This window comes from Fulmarus glacialis, unplaced genomic scaffold, assembly GCF_000690835.1.
Source record: "Fulmarus glacialis isolate BGI_N327 unplaced genomic scaffold, ASM69083v1 scaffold6121, whole genome shotgun sequence".
NCBI classification, from domain to species: Eukaryota; Metazoa; Chordata; class Aves; order Procellariiformes; family Procellariidae; genus Fulmarus; species Fulmarus glacialis.
The window spans coordinates 43,904-59,924 of NW_009193409.1; the positions used below are offsets into that span (position 1 = coordinate 43,904).

Below are 16,021 nucleotides of genomic sequence, written 5' to 3' on the forward strand. Positions count from 1 at the left end.
CAGATGTTTATTGATGCATAGTGATTTTTAAAAAGTATATTTTATTGTACAGGGGAATGTGAAATAATGAGAAAAACTTACAGGATTAAATTCAAGAAAAGTTTATTACAAGTTTAAAAGATTTGCTCGGGGGGAACTGTCGCCCCAACACGAATCTGTAAAATGAGATTGGTTGAAAGCAAAAACTTTCTCTTGGCACCAAAAGCAGGGATGGTTAAAAAAACCGAAAGTGTTTGTTTATAAAGGGTTTGATACACTGTAACCATTTTACTGCCTCCTTAAACTGCTTTGTTGAAAAAGCACAGCATGCAATTCTGAACTGCGCCTGCCCTTGTTTTCCATGGGTGCAGCAATACCTCCTGATGTCTGACAGGTTCACACCCGATTGCCATCTGTGTACCTTCCTGTTACAGGGCTGAGTCAACCCCTGTTACTTCTACGAGTTTTCTGTGGTTCAGTATTTCTAATCCTAAATAAAACTAAATCTTGGCAACTCTTGAGAGACTGTGTCTGTACAGTAGGAGTTTGGAGCTTCTTGAACAAGCACAGAGAAAATTCTGTTTTCAGGCTTTGACACCAGAGCTGCTGTGCAGTCACACTAGCAGGAAGACAGGGACCACACTGGAACAAGAGAGAAACCGATTTGTAGGGCACTGACAGCATTTGTTGCTCAGCACTGACTCTCCGAAAAGTGCTAGACATTTTGTACAAGAACACTTTCCATCTCCTCTCCCCTAATTATTGCCTGCCTTCTCAGAACACTCAATATGTGTGTTAAAGTTTGATTTACTGCTTGTACGCTGCCTCCAGGAAAGTCCTTTGAAACCTTGGTAGTAGCCTAACATTATTTTGCAAATAACGTTTTGCAAGACATTCACTATGGGAGTTCTGACAAAGATTTGAATAAACAAAACCAAATCATTCTTTCCTTATCAGTGCTTTCTAAGCCGCTCTTCTGTACACATCTGCTAACCACGCACATAGCCAGGAGCATCTCCTTCTCCTCCTCCTCATTCAAAGAGAGGGTTTCTTCTTAAATCTCAAGGTGACTTCTTTCAGCTTCATGCACAATTGCAACAGCTGTAGCTAAAATTTTGCAAGCTTTGCCATTCCCTCTGCCCACTGCTAACAGTCACACTTCTTGTAATACTAAATACTGCGGCCTCAGAGGTGTAGCTGTTGCCAGAGCTGGGGATAACACACAGATCCTGCTCGGCATAGAAGAGGAGCCTAGCAGACGACTTTAACTTTTCTCACCAGTTCACCTCCTTTAACACAAAGACTCCGTCACCCTACAAACCAGAGAACATCAGAACTGTCTTTGTAGAGCTGAGCCTAAGTTAAACCACCTAAAATAGTAGTTTTTGGTCTGTAGAGCTGGAGCTGGAAATAACAGGAGCAGCATCTCAAACATTTCTTTGGCTACTGGGTAACAGTACTTCAGAACTGCCTGTTTAAGACAATGAGTTTATTGCAGTTTGCCAGAAGACCTGGCCTGTTATCACTTGCTTTGGCAGAAGATATTTTGCAAATAGTACCTTCTGATGGCTGTGCTTGCCGCTGCCGTCAGCTGGACAGGTGACATCATCGGCTCTCGCCATCTTTGTGGTGGCTGATGACTTTCCGCCTTTAAACAGAAGTAAAAACTATTGCATGCAACGCGAAGGCTGCTGTAGCCCAGCACAGCTTCCTGCACTAGCTCTTTCCCACACTGAGTCAACTCCAGGAAATGTTTTTGTGACCAGTTTTCCTTCTAGAATGTGCCATTATCCCGTAACTGCTGTAAACATGCTGCAGTAAAGCCTTGGGCCAGTAAGAGGTACAAAATTCCAGGGCAGGGGCTGGAGGGGGAGAGAGTGGGCCTGGTTCAGGAGGACATGAGGATCCCAGTTCAGCTTTGATGCTTTTGTCACTGGGGAGCAGGAGTTCCCTTAAGTGTTGTGTACTGCAATGGCAGAACCAGAGAGCTTTCAAAAGGGGTGAATCAGAGCACTGGGACTTTAAAAAAACAGCAGCATAATTTAAAAAAAAATAATCACTCTTTGCAGGTCCCAAGTGCTTCTCTATCAGGGCAAGCCAGCTGGGGCTCTCTAGTGTTCTCAGCTTAGGCAGCTGCATCACTGCTCCAGTTCAGTTCACCATTTGTGATCTCTACTGTATTTTGAGTCCAACCAGTCTGTACACCATAAAGAACCCTGTTATGAAGTGTAGCTATAGGATGCAACTTTCTGGAATGGTGTGAGGCTCCCTCAGTGCAGGCCACTCCTTTACAGGACCAGCCTCATGGCTTGAGCCAGGACGCACACCGAATCTCAACAAAGGACACCGGTTGAGCAAACATGAGACAAGGCCAAGAGAGCTGGCACAGTGTAGCCTGGAGAAGAGAAAGCTCAGGGGGAATCTCATCAGTGTGTACAAATACCTGGGGAGGGTACAGAGTGGATGGAGCCAGGCTCTTTTCAGTGGTGCCCAGTGACAGGACCAGGGGCAATGGGCACAAACTGAAACACAGGAGATGCCATCTGAACATCAGGAAACACTTTTCTGCTGTGAAGGTGACAGAGCACTGGCACGGGCTGCCCAGAGAGGTTGTGGCGTCTTCATCCTTGGAGATATTAAAAAACCATCTGGACATGCCCCTGGGCAGATAGCCCTTAGGAGGCCTGCTTGAGCAGGAGGGGTTGGACAAGATGACTTCCAGAGGTCCCTTCCAACCTCAACCATTTTGTGATGTATGACCTCACTCTTGCTCCCAAAATCTAAAAACTAATAGCAAAGAAAAAAACCCACCCAAAACCCAAAGCAAGTATGAACATTAAATCCTTCCAGATCTTCCAGTAAAGAACCCAGGAGGCATTCCATGGCTTGACCTGTAGGGCTGGCTGCCAGGCTGCGTGCAGAAAATGCAGGAAACTCCCCACCAAAAGCCACTTTATTTCAGGGCTCAGCTTGACCATCAATGCCCTACTCTAATACATCCTGCTGTCCACTCCATACCTGAAGGCTTTCCCTTCACCAACACTCCTTTCTCAGGAGAAATAGGCAATAAAACAGAATTCACCATGCAATTTAACTTTTAGCAAATACTCTGCTATGCAACCAAAAAGGAGAGGCCTCATCCACTGTAGCTGTTGTGCTGCCTCTCAATATTAACACATTAGCTCTTACCTCTTCCTTTGGTGGACCTCACTAGCAATGTAGGCATGTGGTATCTTCAGCCACTCAACTGCATCCATACGTTGCCGGCTCAAAGGAAGCAGTGGCAGTCCTGCTTTACTGAGTTCCTTCAGCTCTCTGGTAGAGCACGGTCTTCCTGGCAGGAAAGTAACAAGTGCTTCGTGTGAGAATCTACTGTCACAAGCGAGGATGGCCCCCCAATATGAAACATTTCCAAGGGATACCAATTGTTTAAAATACCTGTCTCACACTGCTTGATAATGCCTGTCTCAATAAACTTTCTTTGAATGTCTTTTAACAGAGGATCCTGTAAAGTTGGTATGGAAACCTGTGACAGAGACAGTTATTTCATGCTTATGCACCAACACAAGCACTTTGTCAGAGAGCCTCAAAAGTCAGAGGTGAATGTCAAGGCACCATTGGTTAGCAGGGAAGGAGGATCAACCTCATTTTTTATGAATAAAATCATGAGGCACAGACTTAAGTGGCCTCAGAAACACTGAGCACCTCAGCTCCTAAGCAGGCCATAACGCATTCAACAACTCTGCCACAAAGTTAGGCCATAGACATGAGATCTGATCTCCTGGAGGCAGTTGATCTTGATGAACCCTGCGTGGCACATAGCAATGAAGTATCAGCTCAGTCCCCACAGCTTCTGAGGACTCACAGCATCCAGAAGGGATATAGAGAATTGCACTTCATGGATTTGTCCTACCTAACTCTTCTATTAGGTACCCAAATCTTTGGTGCATTTGAGTGAGCTTCTGTAAAGATCATCTCAACTGTCAGATTATTTCCTTCTACAGAGCACACACACCCAGCTTGCCTGGGAACTCGCCAGCCCTTGACAGACAGTTTCCCACGCTGCCACAATGAATTTGAGATAAGGAAAACAACCCTCCCCCCCTGCCATTGCCTACTGTGCCTCCAGATCTGGGCTTAGTATGGATCCAAACCACATTCCTGGTGAAAACCATTTTCAGACATTCTTGGGCTTAAATGCAGTAGGAGCTGGGACCCATATTTGTTCAGTTAATAAAACTAGAATGTGTTGCTCTACACCAGCCCCATAGCAGCACATCAGTAACACGCTCTGCCTCCTCTCTAACCATTAACTTCCTGCTGGTCAAAGGGTGCCTCTAAACCTCACGGCTTAAATAACCATCACACCTTCCAGCAGTCTGTACATGTCTTCAGGAAGAACGGATCGTACTCTGATGGGTCATAAGCTTCCAAAGCCACATAGCCCTGTGGGAGAAGTAGGTAGCAGGTCAGGTCTCAGAAGCCACTGGTGATAAAACAGTGAGAGAGCAGCCAGCCTAGGTATTACACAGCCAGGCACGGTATGAACACAGCACCAGAGGTGGTGGAGATAAGGACTCCTGAATTTTCACACACTGCAGGAAGTGTGCCTGAAGTGTAATGGTAAAGTTCCTCCGTCCATTTGAATTTATCACAGGCATAAATAATACATAATAAATGATTTCATGAAGCATCCAGAAATAATTACAGGCTAAAATGCTAGTCACAACTAGGGCAGTCAAGAAAATGGAAATTTCATTCAAGGGAAAATGTTTTGACAGAGAAGGAAACAGATACTAGAAAGAAAATAAGAAAAGAAAGAAGTGACTGACCACCCACCAGCCATAGCCCTAGACAAGTTACTAGTCTGTGAGATGCAAGCTCCAAGTGTAGGTCATGAGCATGCTTTTCTATCTATGTATAGGAGTAAAGACCTGAACTATACCTAACGGTCCAGACCACAGCTCCATCTCATTGAGAACTCTGCCTGCAATAAACTTCATATTCTGCAGTACAAGTTCCCTATGACTAGAGTTAGCTGGGGAACAGCAAGTACCACCACTTGGCGTTCACTATTGATGCCAAGACCAAAGAACACAAGATCGAACAGGCTATCAAGAAGCTGAACAGATACTGAGGTTGACACACTGATCAAGCCTGATGCTGAGAAAGGTGAATTACAACCATTTGTCTCCAAATTATAATGCACTGTTTATGGCCAATAAACCAGGACTTGCCTATATTGCATCAAATAAGAGCTGTACATATCACAAAGCAAAACATGTAAGTAAAAAAAAAAAAAAAAAAAAAAAAAAAACCCAGTTTTAGACTAGGAAATTATTTCATTAAGAGGCCACAAGCAATGCCCTAAGAATAGTAAGAACAGGGCAAGCATATAAAATACTTCTCCCTACTACTCTCAGTCATTCTTCCAAAACCTTGCAAATGAAGTTTTTCAGCTTTCTTGTGCAGATGATTCTCCAGGGGTCCCCTGGAGCCTGTGGCCCTCTAGGTCTCATCCCTACACAGTTCTTTTTGGCAATCTGTGGATGTAATTTCAAGTTGAGAGTTGGAAAAAACATACTTCAACCTGAACAGTTCAGGAGTGCTGCAAGACGAGTCCAAATCCAAAAAAGCGGGATCTGCAGTAGGTTTAAGAGGTCACTATGTTGAAGGTGCTCACGTGGGCAAGCGAGCCAGGCCCCAACGGCCTATGCAGTTCCCAGACACTCAGCAAGCACCTGGGCAGCTCCATGGGGCTTCAGCTACTGCTGAGCATGAATATTGCTGCCTTTGCAGGGGCCTCTGCTCCCCAGGATCTGGCAATTCCCCAGACAGCAAGCAGCAGCCGCACTCACCGTCTCCTGTTTCTGTCCCTGGAAATCTTTAAGCCCTAAAATGCCTCAATTTGCAGAGTTTTAGTGCCACCCCTTGGTTTATTATTACATATCACCCCATCACAGTATGTGCTGAGACCTCAATCGATTGTGCTAGGTGTTGTGCAAGCACATCCATGTTTGATCCCTTCATGCAGTCGATGTATTATCGCTCACACACCCCTTGGCAGAAAGCAGAGCAACAGCCTGCTCTTAAAAACAAGTCGGAAGGGTCTCTTACTCTGCAGCATTTCAGTACGCAATGCCTACAATATCCTGGACTACCAGAAGCTGAGTTGTGGCTAACACAGCAGCAATCCAGGCTGGGGAAACTTCCCCCTCCTTGCAGGCTGCAGCGTGCTAGAAGAAAAGTAGCGCTGCTGCCATCTTCACACTATGACCAACCATCTCATCATGCATCTGCAGTGCATGTCCCTGGGACTGGGGGTAAAGAGGAGGTGAGAATGGGGGTCAAAAGGAGGCAGATTTAAGGCAAAAAACCCACATACGAGCAGGTCACTGGAACAATGGAGCATCAAGGAAGGGAGGTAAAGGAGGAAGGCTCAGATCACGTGAAAAAGGAGGCAGAAAAGTGAGCGGACAGAAAGACTGAGATGCAGGAACCTGGAAGGACAGTGAGGAGAGAGAATGTTAGAGGGGAGGAGGACAATGGAGGAAAGGGGGAGAAGGCAGCTTTGGAAAGTAAAGGACAGTGGAGAACTTGGAGGAATCATCAGAAGCAACAAGGGGAGGGAGACACAGCACTGGGGAGTCTCACAGAAGAAAGAGGGGCAAAACAGTGAAAGACTTGGGGATGGAGTAAAAGGGTTGATTGGAGAGAGAAAGAGAGTGAGAGATGAGACTGGAGGAAGAAGAATAGGTGTGGAAAGGGGGAATGGACTTGTGACAGAGACACAGGAAGGTGAGGAGATCTGGGGAACAGGACAAGGAGAAGCCTAATAGCAGGGAAGAGAGCAAGAAAAAATGGACAAAAAGAAGCAGGGGGGGAAATGCACAGCCAGAAGTCAGTATATTAACCAATCCGCAGAAGGGTCTTAAGTTCTGCAAAATTTGTCATATGCTGCCATGATTAATGCAAACTTATGCAAATTAATTGTCCTGTTACTCTGAAGGGCTTCAGCCTGCTTTTCAGATGTGCTGATAATAGAACCAATACCACAGAGCAAGGAGAAAAGATGGAGGTTGATCACTGGTGCTGTGCTTGTTCAGGGAGAAGGACACATCCCAGTACACCAGCCATTGCTTTTGGAGGACACCCAGAAAAGTCCTGACCTGACACAGAAGCTTGCAAGACGGACTGATGCAGACCCAATATGTACAGTACACCCAATATATTCTAAATCCCAGAACTTCAGTTCTTTGTCATTACGTGCAGTTCAAATGCATGGGTCTTTCACATCAGACCTTTGAAAAAGAGATCATTTGCTCTCATTAAAACAACACAGCTCCCATGACATTCTCATTTCTGGATGGGAAGATTGTTTACAGTCTCATAACTCCACTGTGCAGTGGTTTCCACTGACAACAAAAGCCCACTCTATATAAAACACTATTCTATTTGTGGCAGATGATGTAACTGCTCTTACTGCTCTATATATCCATTCCTGAGATGCAAAAAGTTGAGTCACGGGATCTGATACTCAACAGTGGTGTGAAATTCAGAGCAAAATCAACAAAACCAACAAGTATTTCCTACAGTGACTGCAATTTGCATGAGTACTGAAAGACACGGAACTACAGAATCCATGAGTTGGGTCTATCCACCCCCATGCAAACTTAAGAAAATTGTTGGGGGCTCCCTGTTCCCACCTTTTTTTCTTTTATAAAGCTTGATCAATAGCATCCAAAGCCACGAAATCGTTTCATTCGTGTTGTGCCAACATACTGCAGTACTGCTGTAGCTGAACTCCTGAGACATGAGTGCGGTCCACTGGTCACAGACTCAGCCTTTGGTTTCAACTGACAGAGCTCAAGGTTTTCCCTCTGAATGGTCCGGCTCAGAGGGAAACCCACCACAATACCGTGTCTCAACATATTCAGACCCCAGCACGTAGGGGGTGTTGTTCATATCTGATGGTGAACTTAAACAAACAACTGTAACGATGTATGTCACCATTAGAGAAGTCCTTGGGAAGAATAAGTTATAGGTAAGGCTGAACTCCAGGCTACTCAACTGAACAGCGAATAACAGCTAAAACCCTGATCTTGTCCACCACCCTCTGTATGCAACCCTCTCCATCACAGAAATTTACTTCTGGTTGATACCTTGTTTTTACAGTAGTTTAAATAGAGAGAGAGTTGTTGTTCTTTCCTTTTCCGAATTTCTTCACTTGACTGGCTGTCCATTTTGTCCTCAATTTTCTGCAGCAGTGGCTCTGAAACATCCTCAAGCCATTTCTTGTACAGGATTTCCTTCTTTCTCAGATTTAAGAAATCATTGTGCCTCAAATACCTGTCCACCTCCTGAGTAAGAAATGGAAAATAAAAACCATACAACCTATTGGCCAACCATGTTAAAGAGTCCACGGGGGAAGCTACGCAGCTTGCCTGACCTGATCTGACTGGGCACTGCTGCAAGGGCCCTGTTTTCCAGCCCTTCTTTCTGCTCCTCCCTCTCTCCACTTCCCACCACTTGGCTCCAAGCTCTCCCTTTCACACTCTGATTTTTCAAGCTGTAGTGCCAGACTGGCAGAAAATCATTCACTTTCTCCCATCAGGTTAGTGAGCTGAAATCACTTCAGAGTGGGGGTCTGAGAAACACCAGACTGTGCAAGAGAGGCAGCAGGAGAAGGACTTTCTCCCTGCAGCAGTGGCAACCTGCTAGATCAGATCAGCACTCCTGCCCTTTATTCACAGGCCCGCCGTCACCATCTAATCACATCCACAGAACAAAAGTTAGGTGCAAACAGGCAGGTAAGTCACCAAAGACAGATAATTCCTAAGTTCATATTTAGGGTTACCACTTCAGTCCTATCCCAAGGAGACTGAGGAGGCCAGAAACTTGCACTTTTAAATTTAGTTTTTCAAGAATACAGACAATTGACATTTTCTCATGAATCACTGATGGAGAGAAAAGACATTGACATGCAAGAAAGCACACAGCAAATAACAGAAGAGATACCACTTCTTACCCTCACAAAATAATTTTCTCTGTCCAAGATGCCCTGAGCAGAAGCAATGATGTCTTGACTTTCATCAGGTGCTGCCTAACAAAACATCAAAGAAACACATGAAGTAAAAGCAGGACTTAAAGTAGGAGTTAGAATCACCTTTGAATTCAAAATAATTACTTCTGTTGTGATAAAAGACACATTATACCATAACACAGCTGGCAGAATAGCACAGGCAGGCAAATCCTTGCGAGACTTGCTCTGAATAGTTAGGTTAAATGTAGCAACAGAAGAGTGCTGGAAGAACTGGAATGTACATATTCAGTGGGACCAAACCATACACCTCCTTGGCTGCTCCTCACCGCGACTGCACCACCACTTGCTCCTTGCCTCTGCTGTTCACATGTGCCCAATGAAGGTAGCAAGAGGCATCTCTCTGCACCTTCATTTTCAATATAGATACAGCCACACTATACAAATAGTGATCAAACAAATTAAAACCATGATGAGATATTATATCCAGGAATTCACAAAAGTATAAAAGGAAAAACCGAGGAAAACAGTGAAGTGTAAGAGGAAAGATAATGAGCAAAACCCCTCCAAATCCAGAAACTGCCTCACTGCTGCTTCTGCTCATTAATTTGTCTGCATTTTAAATCTCAGTCACTGTTGTGACATCAGCCAAGCTCTCCTCTAGCATCATCCTCATCTTACTCTTTCTGAAGATCAGAACAGGGAGAAACTGTTCCCTGCATCACGAATATCAGGACACTAAAACATGATTTAAGAACAACAGCCCTTGCAATGCACTGCTGTTGTCAGTTTGATTTTTAAACAGGTAATTCCTTTTAACATGTGGCTTATTTTAACAGTGCAACTCCTGCACTCCGGCCAAGGAGCACAAGCAATACAGACCAAATTTGTCTATCATTTGGGGATAGAGACCCTCCAGGCAAGATTAGAGCACGTGTGCAATGGGGGTATCTCCCCTATGATCAGGCAGCACCAATTCTGTGTGTTAACCAAGGGATCTTGTCTTCATGAGTCAATCAGCAGCTTTTATAAGCAAGAAGTTCACAAAGAATTTTAATTCCATGGCAAAATTTATCTTGAAGAATCTGCTATAAAAAAAATTACCAGCTTTTCAGCATTATGCCAAAAATTCAGGAGGTAAGTTGCAATGGAGGAAACTAAGACATAACCTGTTTTAGACAGGCCATGTCACTTCAGCTAAAACAAATTTACAATCTGTTCTGCTTTCTGGGACTAACCCTCAGTTTAGACACTGATAGGAACTTGCTTCACTTGCATCATCTTAGCCTAAGAGAACAGGCATGCAACTGAGTTCCTACAGCTTAACAAATGACCATGTTAGCGGCTTTGCTGTAAATGGCATGCTCACAGCCAGTCCCAACTGAGAAATGAGGTGCTGGGTTAAACCATCAAGAAGGCTCTGCTAGTACATCGCATGATTGTGATCACTTTCAAGTTTGCATTTCACGAGAGTTGCACAGATGCTAATACCAGCTTAGGTATCACTAAAAGTTTAAATCAGTTTCAGAACATTCATACTAAATATTTTTACCAACACAAGTTAATCCTCAAGTGACCTGGTTTTACTTAAGCCTAAGCCAGAGGTAGGGCTGAAACATTCACACTTCATCTGCTTGACCTGCTGCCTACCTCCTGTGGCTTCCACAGATTAATTCAAAGTCACCCCTGCTGTGACCTTCTTGTGCCATTTAAAAACTGAGCTACAGCCATCGCATTTTTGCACAAGCCTACCATGCCGGTGGCAGCACAAGATTCAAGGAATGCATCTGATGCACAGAATGGAAAATCAGGCTGCTACTCCCCGTGCTTAATATTAATTTTTAATCCCAATAAACAGTGCAGTTTCCAGTAATGCCTGCCTTGACCCTGTTGACCAGCTCCACACTTCAACAGGCTTCTTATCCTGAGATGAGCAGGACATCATACATCAAAGCAAGCAGGGAGGAGACAAGCAGTATAAAAACAAAAAAAAACCAAAAACAAATGAGAAAGGGGAAATCTAAACTTCTGGCATGTTTTTAGGACTCTTTCATCCTACTATTTGAAACAACCAGCACGTTGCATTATACCTGACAGATCTACTTCACACAATCACAGAACCTTTCTAAAACTAGTACCTTAACAGCACCAGGGAGACATGGCCATCTCTCCAGCTGAGAAAAACCACTAGCAGAACGTACTCAGAATGCACATCAGTGAACAGGTGAAAAGTTTTCCTTCAGGACGATACACATCTGAAGAATCCTTACAGAACTGAAGGAGTTAGGTCTCCTTCGACCGAAGGAGTTGGATCTGTTCTCCCTGGAGAAGAGAAGGCTCAGGGGGAACTTCATCACAGTATGCCAGTACTGAAAGGATGGCTACAAAAGAGGACGGAGGCTCTCTCTTCACAAGGAGTCACATGGAGAAGACAAGGGGCAACGGGGGCAAGTTGCACTGGGAGAGGTTTCATCTCAATATAAGAAAGAATTTCTTTACAGTGAGATCAATCATTCACTGGAAAAACCTCCCCAGGGATGCGGTGGAGTCCCCATCACCGGAGGTTTTCAAGATGGGATTGGACAGGGTGCTCGATAAATCTCATCTAGCGTCCCTTTCCCATGAAAGGTTGGACCCGATGATCATAGAATCATAGAATTATTTAGGTTGGAAAAGACCTTTAAGATCATCGAGTCCAACCGTTAACCTAACACTACCAAGTCCACCACTAAACGATGTCCCTAAGCACCACATCTACATGGCTTTTAAATACCTCCAGGGATGGCGACTCAACCTCTTCCCTGGGCAGCCTGTTCCAATGCTTGACAACCCTTTCTGTGAAGACGTTTTTCCTAATATCCAATCTAAACCTCCCCTGGCACAACTTGAGGCTGTTTCCTCTCCTCCTATAACTTGTTACTTGGGAGAAGAGACCGACACCCACCTCGCTACAACCTCCTTTCAGGTAGTTGTAGAACACGATGAGGTCTCCCCTCAGCCTCCTCTTCTCCAGGCTAAACAACCCCAGTTCCCTCAGCTGCTCATCATAAGACTTGTGCTCTAGACCCTTCACCAGCTTCGTTGCTCTTCTTTGGACGTGATCTTTCAAGGTCCCTTCCAGCCTGGGCTGTTCTATGAATCTATGATTCTAACTAGTCACAAGCTTGTTTAAGGTTTTATGGGAAACATTTCCACACCAAATTGCATTGGGACTCAATAAAGCTACCTCGAAAGGATGCAAGGGCTCAATAAAACCCATTGGATTGCTATTTCCAGAGTTCTTTGTTCCTCTTCCCAATGACAAACATATCTTGGATTTTACAGGACTTTGCAAATAACCATTTTTCATTCCTCCACTCATACCTTTGCACGACAGAAGTCTTTCTGTGTTAGCCAACCTTTGGTATTATTTTTCTTCCCAAAATGCCTACTGCAGTCAAAAGTATTTGCTGTACCAGTCTTTGCTGGTGCTGAGGAGAACCTCTGGATAAATGTAAAAAAAGGAAAAGGTCTGCATAAAAAGCCAACCTGCTTTACAAAGATCAGGTTCTCATCTAGGCTCCACAATCAAGCTACAAACTGGGATAGAACAGTAAGCAGTTTATCTAACATCTTCACACCATGCTGCCTTGCAAACCTCATTATTTCTGTGCAGGAAGTACAACAAAACATCCTTGAAACGGTTCTCAGGAATACTTCAGGATAGGAGATGGAGAATATTTCACACAGATGAAACAGAAACAATGGAGATTGGGATATCTCAGTTTAGAGCCATGATTTTAATGGTTTGGGCACACTTCGAAGATAGATGGATAGATAGATAGATAGATAGATATGCTGAGATAGATATACATAGAGAGAGAGAGAGAGAGAGAGATGTTCAATTCCACCTGCTCATAGTTCAAGCACCTCTTGTAATATCAGACCACCGCTTACTGAGTCAGCAGCCTGCTCATGCATACGTAAGACAGGCTGCAGTATCATTTCTGAATGTACTAACACTGCTGACCAGCATTAACTTTTGGCTTCTTCTGGAAGATTCATGCAGTACTTGGACGCCAGACGGCCTCAACCTACAACAAGCTGACAGGAAGGACAGAGCACACACATCTTCCTGTAATACACATTTCTAAGCATGCCTAGGAGGGAGGGACAAAAGCACAGAAACGTTCCTGAGAAGTAGGACTCACTAATGAATTCAGGCACGTGCTGGGGAAGGCAGTCCTGGACAGCAGGCAGACAGACTGACCAGATCACTGTCTAGAACTTCAGTGGTATTTGGTGGCCAATTCTGAGATAGGAGCTCAATTACACCCAAATATCCTGGGATCCCCCTGAACCTTCGTTCTTCACAGTAGAATCTGCAGCAGAAGGAATGTTGAGAGTCACTCACCTGCCAAGCCCTTTGCTGATCGTGTTCTCTCACAGGTCTTGGACACGTAAATCTTAGTAGCCAGGGAGTCTCTGAGCCATTCACAGTACGCATTGTTGGACTAGTCTAGGAGAAACATTAAAACATTCAAAACCGTATAAAACTATTGTATAAACAGCAAAAAACTAGTTTTCTTACAATTCCCACCAAACAATGAAACAAATCTCTAAAGGAATTCTAACTGCTGATACCAGCAGCATTTTCCTATCACAGAAAGTTAAACGGAGAGATGAAGTATCAGGTTTGTAGTCAGATACTCCGATAGCAACTGTCTGTCCTCATCTCCATGACCAATGGATAGTACATTTTGTTTCAAAGAACAAAGTGATTCACAAATTATTCCAGAATGCTTGTCAGCTTTGAAAACATTTCAGTTATCAAATTCCAGCTCCTGACTTACTTTTTTCCTTTGAGCCTTTTTCAATTACATAAAAGTCAGTTTCAAATAACCGCTACATTCCACCATAGGGATGGTTGCATTTTAGTGGTTTTTAAAGTTAGTTCTACCAGATGCAGCTTATGTTGAAGCACTAACTCTGAGCTCCAGCCAGGAAATTCCACCTCCTCTATTGTACGTGCACCAGTATATTTGGATCAATTTGTAACAGAGAGACAGCAGAACCACAGAGGCAGAATGCCCTTTACAGGAACCTCCATTTAAGCCTCCATTTGTTTCAGGTTCACTGGAGACACGCTGCTTCCAGGAAACGATGTAGTCACAAAATTACTTAGGTAAAGAGTGGACAAAAATAAAAGCTTACTTCTGCAGAGATACTGACCTCCACACTCTTCAGCCAGATCTTTCGGCTATGAAAAGAAAAAATCTGTTTTTCAATTATTTTTGGCAATATCTAGTTAAAAGAATCTACAAAGACTCTCTGAATCAGGTATCTGTACAAAATAACACTTTTTGTACAAGACAACTTTTAAGAGTTTACTCTGTCCAACCCAGCACTTCAGTGATACTGACTCCCAGCTGACCTCTCTAGACTGCAGATTCAAATCTCTTACCACTGGTTCAAGGCGAAGTATTTAATCTACATCTTTATTTGTTTCATTTCATACTCCCTGCTCATATCCACTGATAGACATATCTGCCTGGATATTCCTGCCTCCTCAGGGAAATGTTTTCTTGTTTTTTCTTTCTGAAACAGTCAGAAACTACAGGAAAGCATATGTTGGAAGGGACTTCTGGAAGTCATCTGGTCCCACTGCCTGCTTGAAGAACAGCTAACCTCATAGACAAGATTGCTCAGAGCCTCACCCAGTCAAGTTTTGAAAATTTCTTTTCTCAAATTTGCGAGCTCATGTCCTTCACTCCAACTGCTTCTGTAAAAGGAAAAACCTCACTTCTGCCATGTAATCCAGGACAAAGCAAAGTAAGGGGAAAAGCCAATGTAATGCACATGGTATCAAGGACTTTCCTTCCCTCCTGCATAGCTTCGCAAGCCTTCTCTCCTTTCATCAGACACAAGGAAAACCAAAAGATTCACAGTGGAATAGGTCACAACATCCCAGTCCTCTACTACTGTATTTTTTTCAGCCACTGTAGACAGCTGCCAAAACCAGAAATACATACTAGCCTTAGCATTGTGGCAGGCTAGCGGCACTTCCTCCAACATGATTTCCTGCCTTCTCTGTACTGAGGAGACAAAAGACACAGGAAGTACAATAGAGGCATGCAATTAGGACATTACTCATGATTTGGAAAGCAGGTACCCTACCTCTCTCCATCTGGAAATGAAAATTTTTTTGTCTACATGTGCCCCATGGCTTCTGCAGAGTGTTGTGCCTCCCTGTACCAGGGAGGCTGGTATTCCCTGGGAGAAGCCCCCTGCTCTGAAAACGATCTCCCCTTTTTCCAGACAGCCCAAGTCTACTAAGCTCCAGGGAATGCTGTAAAGCGTATCTGACCTCATGGTCTCTGAGGACCAGGGGAAGGATTCTCACAGTTTATTCTTCATCCTGCAATGACCGATTAAAGGAGGCCGTGCACTATATTATCTGCATGGATAAATAACAGCAAGCGTACCCTCATTAGCACTGAACTCATTTCCGATATAAAATAAACAGGCAAACAGTGAGGACTGAAGAATATCCGGATACTTAAAGTGCTAGAAGCTTAGTATTAGACAAGTCAACACACTTTCCTATGGGCAATATATCCCACCTACCCGCAAAGGTGCCACGGGCTCCTGCTTCAGGACATCTGTTGCAGATTTCTTTCCACTCAAAGCAGTTTTGTTCTTCTGAGATAGGGATGCTTTAAATCCCTGCACAAGCTTAAGATGAAGAAAATACATATTTTTATAGTTTCTAAGCTTACAAAACAAAAAAACCCCACACTAGCCTCTTTTCCATCTGTTTTCAGTAACTAGTATTAAGACTCCATCCATCCTACAAAGAAAGACTGAGCCTTTCTGTGAGCACAAAGCAAAGACGTTTGCTTTTATCACAGAGGATTGGGACCCCAGGAGAGACAAAACAGAGCAAAGACAGAAAATCTGCCTGCTGTAGCAATCTGCCTTAAAGAAATCACATGTGGTAAATCTCTAGCTGCAGATTTTTTT

At 43.9% G+C, this 16,021-nt stretch overlaps 1 protein-coding gene across 1 annotated transcript; it reads right to left on the reverse strand.

Annotated features, from left to right (window-relative positions):
- Positions 1-1,584: 1,584 nt before the first annotated feature.
- Positions 1,585-15,733, reverse strand: FAM228B (family with sequence similarity 228, member B; the record flags this gene model as incomplete). The annotated part of the gene is made up of 9 exons (XM_009587443.1): positions 1,585-1,627; positions 3,169-3,313; positions 3,418-3,505; positions 4,348-4,425; positions 8,142-8,339; positions 9,008-9,082; positions 12,383-12,502; positions 13,413-13,517; positions 15,626-15,733. Coding segments are annotated over 9 exons (960 nt in total), but the record flags the coding sequence as incomplete, so codon positions are not given.
- Positions 15,734-16,021: the final 288 nt, after the last annotated feature.